The sequence below is a fragment of the Stegostoma tigrinum genome, chromosome 2 (genome assembly GCF_030684315.1).
Source record: "Stegostoma tigrinum isolate sSteTig4 chromosome 2, sSteTig4.hap1, whole genome shotgun sequence".
In the NCBI taxonomy this organism is placed as follows: Eukaryota; Metazoa; Chordata; class Chondrichthyes; order Orectolobiformes; family Stegostomatidae; genus Stegostoma; species Stegostoma tigrinum.
The window spans coordinates 22,578,168-22,590,206 of record NC_081355.1 but is presented as its reverse complement, the minus strand read 5'-3'; the positions used below and the strand labels follow the sequence as shown (position 1 = coordinate 22,590,206).

General features: G+C 39.9%; 1 protein-coding gene across 2 annotated transcripts in view; it reads left to right on the top strand.

Annotated features, from left to right (window-relative positions):
* LOC125462503 (collagen alpha-3(VI) chain-like) overlaps positions 1–12,039 on the top strand; it is a 146,759-nt gene that overhangs the window by 80,310 nt on the left and 54,410 nt on the right. For both annotated transcript variants that reach the window (XM_048552613.2, XM_048552623.2), the window contains 2 exons: positions 7,199–7,261; positions 10,564–10,626. In XM_048552613.2, the coding sequence (XP_048408570.1) occupies positions 7,199–7,261; positions 10,564–10,626 (126 nt within the window). The remainder of the gene's footprint in view (positions 1–7,198; positions 7,262–10,563; positions 10,627–12,039) is intronic.

Sequence of the window (12,039 nt, the reverse complement as noted above, 5' to 3'; positions counted from 1 at the left end):
AGCTCTTCAATTCTACCTCATTCAGTCATGAATGATGATGACATATAAACAATTTGCTGCAGGAGAGCATTCACAAATATCCCTATTCTCAATGATGGGGTAGCTGAGCATATCAGTGCAAAGTGATGGAAGATGTAATTGACTGTGCTACCAGGTAGAAGTTGGATGATAACCTGCTTACTGCTTCATTTAGCTTCTGCCCCCACCCTCATTACAGCCTTAGTCAAAACATGGGCAAAACAACTGAATTCCAGAAGGCGGGTGGGGTGGTGTTGAGTGACACCCTTTCATCCTAAGGTCATATGTGACAGTGTGGCATCAGGAACATCCATCAAAACTGGAGTCATTGGGAATTGGGGGTGGGGGAGCTCTCTCCTGAGTGGACCCATGCCTAGCACAAAGTGAGGTGGTTATAGTGATGGAGGTTAATCATTTTAACCTGAAGACATCACAGTAGGGGTTCCTGAGAGTGTCCTAGTCCCAACCATTCACAACTTCTTCACCCATGATCTTCCCTCCATAATAAGGTGAGAAGTGCACAACACTTAGATTGTGACACCTCAGTTACTGAAGAAGACAACATCCATATACAGCAGTATCTGGAAAACATCTGAGTTGGCTGATGAGTGGCAAGAAATGTTGTTGCCACAGCTGTCAGGAAATCATCCCCTCCAAGATAGAATCTAACCATTGCCCCCTGAATCAGTAGCATTACCATTGTTGAATTCTCTTCGTATCAACAACCTGGAAGATACCGTTGATCAAAAACTGAACTGAATCAACCATATATCCATTATGGCTACAAGAGTGTGTCAGCGACTAGAAATTCTGCAATCGGTAACTTGCCACCTGTGTCACAAATGCTGTCTATCATCTACAAAGCACAGACAAGAGTGTGATCAAAATACTCTTCACGAGCATGTTGAGTTCTGCTCCAGCTTTACTCAAGAAATTCATGTCATCCAAGCCATAGCAGCCCACTCAATTGGCACCCATCCACTAAAAGCACTGCAAAAACTCACCAAGGCTTCACCTTCCACCCACCCGGAAGGATGAGGGCAGCATTTACATGAGAACACCACCACCTGCAAGTTGCCCTCCAAGTCTCTCACTATCCTGACTTGGAAGTAATGTGTCCCTCCACTCCAAGTACTGCAATCGTTCAAGAAGACACCTTCTCCAAGGCAGTTAGGATTGGGCAATGAATCCTGGCCTAGCCAGCTGATCCCATATTGCATAGAGGAATGAAGATAAGAAAATACAGCAATTTACTATGTGGAATCTGTTTAAATTCAACCTACTGCAAAGGACTTGACCAGCGATCTTGAGCCAGTAACCTTGGTGGCCAAATGAGAATAGTTGTGAAGCAGCACTCTTGAATTGTTTGTTTTGGGGCAATGACATTTTTCCCTGTCAGATTTTCTGATTTTGAGGCTGACAAGTATCTTTATATATTAAGCATGATTTCTCAGGTCACTCATTTGCTACATTTGTTCCATTTTAAACCATAATAAGAGAAATGGCTGGAATTGATGTACATGTGATGACAAGTGCCCGTTATCCTTTTAAGATAGCTCAACACCAGTTTGGAAAACTGAGGAAGAGATTGTGTCCATTATTGTTTCAGCATTACTTTTGTTGTGCTGTTGTACCCTGGGGAGTGTTGTTGAACATAGAGACAAAAGGGTTCAGGTATATAGTTGTTTGAAACTGGTATCACAGGTAGACAAGGTGGTGAGGAAGGCATTTGGTGTGCTCGCCTTCATTGGTCAGAACATTGAGTACAGGAGTTGGGATGTAATGTTGCAGCTGCGTAGGATGTTAGTGAGGCCAATTTTGAAGTACTGCATACAGTTCTGATCACCCTGTTATACGTAAGGGTGCATAAAAGATTTGCAAGGATGTTACTGGGACTAGAATGTTTAAGTTGTAAGGATGGGTAGGCTGGGAATTTTTTTCACTGGAGTGTAGGACATTGAGGAGTGAATCATGAGGGGCATAGATAAGGGGATTAGCAAAGGTCTTTTCCCTAGGGTAGAGTGATTCACTGTAGAAGGTATATTTTTAGGGGAAGAAGGTAAAGATTTTAAAAGGGAACTGAGGGCCAGTTTTTCACACAGAGGATAGTTCATTTATGGAATGAACTGCCTGAGGAAGTGGTAGATGCAGTTACAAACTTTTAAAAGGCCATCTGGATGGGTATATGAATAGGAAACTATTGGAGGAATATGGGCCAAATGCAAGAGAATGGTTTTAGTTTTTATATGGGAAACCTGATGAGTTGGACCAAAGGGTCTGTTTCCATGCCATATGACTCTATAACTAAAATTCCAACAGGGCTATTGAGAAAAATTGGATCAGATGCCAAAAGAGAAGCTTAAAGGCTTTGTGTCTTAATGCACGGAGGATTTGCAATAAAGTAGATGAACTAATCATGCTGATAGATATAAACGGATACAATACAATTGGGAATACAGAGACATGGCTGCAGGGTGACTAGGGATGGAAACTGAAGGTCCCTGAATGTCAATATTTAGGCAGAACAGATAAAAGGAAGGAAATTAACACAATAGTGAGAAAGGATATTAGCTCTGACAATGTGGAGTCTGTACGGGTAGAACTGAGAAACACCCAAGTGCAAAAAACATTACTGGAATGATATATATAGACCCCAAACTGCAGTGGTGATGTTGAGAATGACATAGAGATCCATGTGGTAAGGAAATTTTGGTGATCATGGGTGATTTTAATCTGCACATTGATTGGGCAAATCAAATTAGCCATAGTGCCATAGAGGAGAAAATCTTGGAGCATATATGGGATGGTTTTCTAGACCAGTATGTGCATGAACCAACTAGAGAGCAGGCCATTTTAGACTGGGTTCTGTGTAATGAGAAGGGAATCATTGCCAATCTAGCTGTGCCAGACCCCTTGGGGAAGAGCAACCATAACATGATGTAATTTTTTTATCATGGTGGAGAGAGAGGTGGTTGATTTGGAAACTAGGGAGCCAAATCATAACAAAGGAAACTAAGAAGATATGAGATATGTGTTGACCTTGATAGATTGGGGAGAGTTACTTAAAGGGATGACAGTAGATATGCAATAGTAAATATTCAAGCAACGCAGGGGAACTGCAACAAATGTTTATTCCTGTCTGACACTAAAGCAAAATGGATAAGATGCCCAATCCATGGCTTACAAAGGAAATTAGAGATGGCATCTGATCCAAGGAAAATCGCATAGATTTGCCAAGAAAAATAATATGTCTGAGGACTGGAGCAGTTTAGAGTTCAGCAAAGAAGGACCGAGTGATTAAGGAAGGGAAAATACAATCTGGAAGTAAGCTTGCAGGGAACAAACAGACTGACACTAAGAGTTTCTACAGATACATGAACAGAAAGAGATTGATGAAGATAGATGTGAAGCCCCTACAGATGGAGGAACATATGATAGGGGACAAAGAAATAGTTGAGAAACTGAATACATGCTTTGGTTCTGTAATCACAAAAGAAGACAAAAATCAGATACCAGAAATGTTGGAGAAAGCAAGATTCAGTGAGGGGGAAGAATTGAGGGAGATCATTATTAGTAGAGCAATGATGCTGGGAAAATTGATGGGCTTGAAGGTAGATAAATCTCTACAGCCTGATTAACCTACATCCCAGAGTAGGTAAGGAAGAGGGTCTAGAAATAATGGATGCAATGATGATCATCCTCCAGGATTCAATAGACTCTGGAACAGTCTGTGCAGATTGAAGGGTGGTTAATGTCACTCCACTGCTCAAAAAGGGAGGTAGAGAGAAAATATAGACTTAAAGGCCACTAAGCCTAACACCAGTAGTGGGGAAAATTCTCACATACATTATCAAGGGCTTTATAGTGGAGCATTTAGAAAGCAGCGGCAGGATCAGACAGAGTCAACATAGATTTTTGAAGGGGAAATCATGCTTGACAAATCTGTTGGCATTCTATAAAGATGTAACTAGTAGAGTTGACAAAAGGAAGCCAGTTGATTCGGTATATTTGGACTTTCAGAATGCGTTTGACAAAGTCCTGCAGAAGAGTTTAATGTGCAAGATTAAAGCAGATGGGATTGAACAAAGTATATTGAGATGCATAGGAAACTGGTTGGCAGAAGGAAGCAACAAGTGCAAATTAATGGGTCCTTTTCAAATTATCAGGCAATAACGGGTAGGGTACCACAGAGATCAGTGCTTGGACCCCAGCTATTCACAATATTTATGAATGGTTTGTATGAGGGATCAAAATGTAACATGTTAACGTTTGCAGATGATACCAATTTGAGTGGGAGGGTGAATTGTGACGAGGATGCAGAGATCCTTCAGCATGATCTGGACAGGTTGGGTGAGTGGGAAAATCGATGGCAGATGCAGTATAATTTGGATAAATGTGAGGTTATTCACTTTGGAAGCAAAAAAAAGGCAGATTGCTACCTGAATGGCTGTAATTTGGGAGAGGGGAATGTGCAGCATGTGCACCAGCAGCTGAAGGTAAACATGCAGGTATAGCAGGTGGTAAAGAAGGCAAATGGCATGTTGGCCTTCATTGTGAGAGGTTTCAAGTACAAGAACAGGGCTGTGTTGATTGTGTTACCCATGGCTTTGATGGGACAACAACCAAGAATATTATGTTTCAGAGATAATAGGAACTGCAGATGCTGGAGAATCTGAGATAACAAGGTGTAGAGCTGGATGAACACAGCAGGCCAAGCAGCATTAAAGGAAGAGGAAAGCTGATGTTTTGGGCCTAGTAGAACAGTCTAGGCCCAAAACTTCAGCCTTCCTGCTCCTCTGATGCTGCTTGTCCTGCTGTGTTCATCCAGCTCTACACTTTGTTATCTTAGAATATTATGTGCAGTTTTCATCTCCTTTTCTGAGGAAGGATGCTCTTGTTCTTGAGGAAGTGCAATGAGTGTTTACCGGGTTGATTCCAGGGATGGTGGGACTGATGCATGAGGAGAGATTGTCTAGGTTAGGATTGTTTTTACTGGGGCTCAGATAAATGAGGGGGGATCTCATAGAGACTTATAAAATTCTAACAAGACAAGATGGGGTAGATGCAGGGAGAATGTTCCCAATAGTGGGTGTGTCCAGAACCAGGGATCACCAGTTTAAGGGTTCAGGGTAGACCAGTTATGATGGAGATGAGGAGATGTTTCTTCACCCAAAGAGTGAAGAGCCTGTGGAATTCATTACCACAGGAAGTAGTTCATGCCAAAACATTGAATGTATTCATGAGGTGGCTAGATATAGCACTTGTGGCGAATGGGATCAAAGGTTATGGGGAGAAAGCAGGATTAGGCTATTGAGTTGGATGATTAGCCATGATTATGGTGAATGGCGGAGAAGGCTCACATGACTTCCTGAATGGCCTCCTCCTGCTCTTATCTTTTATGAATCTGTGTTTCTGTTTCAACTAGTCAATTAAGGTCTCAGGGCAGGTGGACAAAGTGGCTAAAAAGTCAATGAGATACTTGCTTTTGTTAGCTGAGGCATAGATTTAAGTGCAGGGAGGTTATACTTGAATGTATAAAATGTTGGTTAGGCCACAGCTAGAATATTATGTGCAATATTGGGTTCCACATTATAATAGTGATGTAACAGCACTAGAAAGGATGTAGAGGAGATTTATCAGGGCTGGGCTAGAGAGTTTTAGTTGTGAAGGTGAATTGCATAGACTGGGCTTGATTTCCTTGGAGCAGAGGAGATTGAGGAGGGACATGATTGAGATGTATAAAGTTATGTCGAGCATTGATAGGGAGGCAGGTAGAAACTTTTCCCCTTGGTGAAGGGATCAGTGACAAGGGGACCTGAGATTTGAGTTAAGAGGTAGGAGGATCAGCATGAATATGTAAATTTTTTTCACCCAGATGTTGCTGCGAATATGGAACTCACTGCCTGTAAGGATGGAAGGGAAGTCATAAACCCTGAAACATTTAAGAAGTATTTAGATATGTACGACAATGCCAAGGTAATTGGGCTACATGTTTGAGAATGGAATTTGAATAGTTAGATGCTTGTTTTTGACTAGCAGAGACTCAATTAGATGAAGGGCCCTTTATCTGTGCTGTAGACCTCTATGATTCTATCCTTTGCTTTCGGCCAGCACTGTTACTGTCATATTGTGTGATCTCTGAATGCATTGTGTAACACCTATAATTTGGTTGTTCTGATGTAAAGTATTTACTGATTGTAGTTATTTAAGATAAGCATCAGATTTTACATAACTTGAGTTTACCGTGATTTGGGACTGGATGTAATGAATGGTCTCACCCGCCAGCAGCAGAGCCAGAGTGCACCCTGTGTAACTGTTTCTTTATGAAAACCCATATTTGGCCTTCTCAGAAATCAGAAGCCACTGAAGGCTACTGGCCAGTCAGAGGTTGGAATTGTTTTTTGAACAGCAGCACCACCGTGAGACTGTGGCTGCTGCTGGTAAGACACCCATCTGAAATCAAGGATCATCAATGCATTGCCAAACCACAAGAAGAAAGGCAGGGAAGCGGGGTTTGCTGGGGAACGGTTGCTCTCAACAGTGCCCGCTTTACCTGATGCCCAATCGGCACTGAGTGCCCTTGAAAAAGTGACCTCAGTCCTCTAGTCAGGAGCCCACAATCCACCCCAACACTGCATAGTTTATTTATCTTGCTCACTGCATGATGAGCCCCATACCTGTCACGAGGTTGACATTGCTGGCAATGGGTTGAGTCCCTTAAGCTGAAATTAACTTCCCAAATAAAGTCTTCATTAGTGGTAGGCAAGGAAGGCTGTCCATGGGTTTTGTCACTGCAAGCCTAATAGCAGGAGGTGAGGAGGCAGCAATATGACAACCCACCCACTTCCCATCCTGTCAAGTGCTCCACCACTGCCAAACTTGTCATGGTGCAGGGATTAAATTCTGCTCTTAGTGTTTTCTGCCTACTGCATAAATGCATTCCTGAGAACATTAAAATTAGCCACACAGGTTGTGATGCTTTCCATTTTTCCTTTTAAAGCATTTGAAACCGTGCTGCTGAATTGATCATGATCTAATGGTAGGAATAGTGTTTATAAATTACAGAGACTTTTCTTTTGGGTCTTTGGATTATTAAATCAAGGTATCGTTTATCATTAGTTATAATGCAACATCGACTTGTATCATCAATTCCCAACTGCTGCCTTTTCTCTTGTTATAGGGGTTACCAGGTTCACCTGGTCCTGTAGGCCGTAAAGGAGAACAAGGAGCTCGAGGGCAACAGGTTAGTTTTGCGTCTGAATCCTGTTATGTCGGTGATGTATGCAAGTTTAGGTCCTGTTTGCAAAGGTATTCTGCTGAGCTATTAGAATGGAGATAACAGGCTAAATTAGAACCTGAATGGAAATGTATCTCTATGTACATGTGCAATGTGAGTTAGTAAAGTGCGTCAAGGCAAAGTATTATTCTGCTCTTTCACTAAAAATTGACTAAACGTTCTATCAATGGTGAGCATTAATGGATTAGAAATGCAGAATTTTCATGCAATGCAGGATCCATACATAGGCTAAGTAATTGACTGAAAATAGTAAGACTTTTGTTTTTCTCTATATTGAATCCTTCTTACTTCATGTGCATAGCAAAAATGTAATTTGCCACGGTGCTATTAATATTTGTAGTGTGTTTCTATGATCACACTCACGTTTCTGTGCATCTGCAAATTGATTTTCATTTCAAATTGTGATGCAGTAAATATACTTTGATAAAGTTTGGACTTCTGAAAGAAAATCGGTCTTGACTAAATAAGATCTTAAAATGTAAGGACCATGCGGGGAAAATTCAACAAGACCTGAAATGGATAACAGATGGCATCACATCAGTCCTTTTTAAATGCTCCACCCAATATTCAGTTCCATTAAATTCAACAGGATTGAATGTTTGAGAGTTAAACATTCCAGCTGCTAGGAGCCTTGTCCATAGTCAGCCACTCAGAAGTCTAAGATATTTGTATTCTTTCACAGAATGTGAGAACCGCTGTCAAGGCCAGGATTTGTTGCCTTTGATAGCAAGGCAGCATTTAGTGATGTGTGGCATTAAGGAGCCCTTGCAAACTGATATCAATGTGAATTGGGGAAAACCTCTCTGCTGGTCAGAATCCTATTTAGCAAAAAGGGAAAAAGGAAGTTGGATGTGGTTGTTGGAAGTCAATCATCTTAGTCCCAGTACATTGCGGTAGGAGTTCCTCAGGGAAGGTCCCTGAGCCCAACCATCTGAAACTGGTTCATCAATAATCTTCCCCTCATTATAAGGTCAAAAATGGGGACCTTCATTGATGATTTCACAATGTTCAGCAATTCATGCTTGTGACTCCTCAGATATTAAAGCAATCCATGTCCCAATGTAGCAAGGCCTGGACAAACACTAAGATATGAGTTGATAGATAGCAAGCATCATTCAAGCCACAAAATTACCTGGCAATGACCATCTTAAAGGAAAGAGAATTCAATCACTGTCCCTGGCATCAATGGCATCAACATTGCCAAATCCCCCACTACCAACATCAAAGAGTGACCATAATATGATAAATTCTTCATTAAGATGGAAATTGAAGAAATCAAACTCAAAACTATGGCCCTGTATCCAAATAAAGGGAACTAGGTGGCACAAATCGGCAAGGATAGGTTGGGGAATCTTAGTAAAAGTTTGATGGCAGACAGGCAATGGCTAATAATTAAAGAACGAATGCATGAATCACAACAATTCATTTCTGCCTAGTGCAAAAACAAACCAAGAAAGGTGACTCAACCATGCCTTACAAAACAAAAGTTAGGGATAATATTAGATCCAAAGAGCAGACATTCAAAGTTGTATGAAAAAGTAGCAAGCCTAAGGTTTGGGAAATTTTAGAATTCAGCAAAACAGCACAGAAGTTTTATTGAGCGAAGGAAAATCAAGCCTGAGTGTAACATTATAAGAACATAAAAACTGACCATAGAAAATTCTATAAATGCGAAAAGAAAAAGATTAATAAAGACAAATACAGGACCCTTACAGTCAGATATGTGGGAATTTATAAATGGGAACAAACAAATGGAAGAAGAATTGCACACATTCTTATGTGAAGATAATGAGCACAAGAAATCTCTTGAAATATTAGGGAAAGTGTCAAATGAAAGAGCAGAATTGAACCATTATTATACAAAAAGGTTTCAGATATGTGGGAGCTCCACTACTTATAAGTTCCCCACCAAGCCATATGTCATCCAGGCTGGGAAATGTACACTTTTTTCTTCAATGGTGCTTGGTCATAAATTCCGAAACTCTCTTTCCAACAACACAATGGGTACACCTACTCCACAAAGACTGCACCAGTTCCAGAGGTAACTCACCACCACTTTGTGAACAGTAGTTCGGGATGAATAATAAATGTTGGCCTAGCCATAACAAAATAAACATAAACAAAAAGTATTGTTGTTCCCTTGCAAGTTCCATGACTTTGACTCAGCAACAGGTCATGTAGTTCCAAGTCAGGATGGTGCATGACTTAGAGACTATCTTATAGGTGGTGGTACTCCTCTGCGTCCACTACCCTTGTCCCTCTTGTTGTCAGAGGTCACATGTTTATTTACATATGTACAAACATACACATTAAGTGCATGAGTAGACCATTCAGCCCCTCAGATTGCTTAGCCATTCAATAGTCATTCTTGACTGATTTGATTGCCATCTCACATTTACATTTGCACCTATCCATAATAACCTCTGACTCAGGTGTCCATCTACATCTTCCTTAAAAAAAGTTAAATGGACCTGCATCCAGCAATCTATGGAAAATTAATTTTCAAAGAACAAAAGTTAGAATTTTTCCTTATGTCTGGCTTAAATTGAACAACACCATTGTGCTGTGGCTCCCAGATATAGTCTCTACCAATGCAGTTCTTTCTATTATCAAAACTTACCTGATTTCTTGCTCAATATATTCTTCTGAGTTTGCTCCATCAAGTCGTTTCAAACTTTTAAAATAAACAGATGCACACTTATATTAAAATAACTGAGTGCAGAATACCTTGAGAATGTGTTCCATGAGTTGACATGAAAAGAATAATTGCAATAATTTCGCCTGCTGTGAATAACAAAACTGATTGGTAACTAAGCGCCAGTACTCATGCATGTCATTTATACTCATGAACTGCTTATTGACATGTTATTCATCACAAAATCCTTTAATGATTTTTCTCCATAGAGAAAATGACATCTGATTCCTCATGAATTTACATCTGTGTATGTTTCATATGTTCTGCCTGCAGGATGTGGGTGTTGCTGGATAACCAGCATTTGTTGCCATCCCTAATTGCTCTTGAGTTCAGAAATTGAAAACATTTGTTCACAATGTTTTTTTGCCACGAGCCCTTTGCAATCCCATGTTAAATTAGGATTTTAAATGCAAAAGGCACGAATAAGAAAAGTCTTCTAAAATTTCATATTTTTAGAATTACTGAACAATTTTCAAATCAGAACTAAATATTTGAACAAAGGAATTGTTTATACACGTGTAATTAATATTTCTTTGTCCCAATCAAATGACAGGGTCCATCTGAAAGTCCAGGACAGAATGGGATTGATGGCATCCCTGGATTAAAAGGGAAAAATGTAAGTAACATCTTTTATTTATCTTGCCTATTAACACAAAGTAAGCAATATGTGCCAGAACACTTTATTGTTCACCGTTGTTTTCAGCAGTTTTAAGCTGCTCCTTTTTGGTAACTATGATTTTTTTATATCTAAAAATCAGGACATCAACTAACTAGGTATCTGCTGTAGACAAGGTACATTCATGACACTTTTTAAAAATACATTCCTGAGAATGCACAAAGTAACATACAGAACAATGTTTTACACAAACAGTACTTGTTCTTTCTTTGTTTTAAACTGTTTTAATCTGCAATGATCTTGGTATTTTCCCAGACATGTGAGTATACAATTTAAATGTGTTCATGAATGGAAGAAAAGGTTAAACTCACCAGCCATATGTTTCCTTCCAGACTCTGCCTTCCATTTTAGTCTACTTATTCACTCTTCCACAGGATGTGGGTGTTGCTGGTGGGGCCATCATTTGTTCTTTACCTTACATTACCCTTGAATGAATGGTTTACATGGCCATTTCAGAGGGCAATTAAGCATGAACCATAAGATGTGAATTTGGAGTCACATGTGGGACAGACCAGGTAAATATCTTCCCCAAAGATTATTAGTGAACCTGATGGATTTTTCATGAACTCACCTCCTTAGCCTAGCCTGCTGGATTGCTAATCACATAGCATTACAATTGCACCACCATCCAAATGTCTTTTTTTCCTTGAAAATCTTATACATGTCTATTTAAACCAGAATTGTATCACATCAAAATATCTGCCACATTATCTCTTCCATAAGGTCTTCTATCATGCTAAAAGTAGTTGCGTCTCCTTGAATTAATGAACAAATAAACCCTAATACTTGAAATGAGGGCTGTGCCATAAGATACTATTTCAAGACTGGTTAGAGAACAAGAGCTTGTGTGTTAATTTGATTGTTGCTAACTATGTAGGGAGACAAGCAGGTCCACAGCTCCAGTGGATGCTGTGTAACATCATGCGATTTCAGTTTGAAATGAGGTTAATGGAACTGGTAACACTGTTAACCATTTCTTGCTTTCTACCTAATAAGGGCTAAAACTTATACTTGTCAATATTTAATCTATAACTATGTTCCTTGGGTAGACACTGAATAAGAGAGTGGCTTCTTCAAGGTTGAGATGGCTCTAAGTTGCGAGGAAAACTGGAATTGAACCCACCCTCCACACTAAACTAATTAAACCAAAAACAAGCCAAGTAAAGCTGCAGTGCTTTAATGAACTTCAGTTACTGAAAGCCAGTTTTGCTCGTTAATAGTACAGGGAATATTTATCACAAACTTAAGATGCTATTTTTTTCCATCTTACTCCAGATAACCTTAGCTGACATAAACCATTGTGCACAAACAGCAGGGAGACTATATTACCCCTTCATGACAGATTGAAGAGAA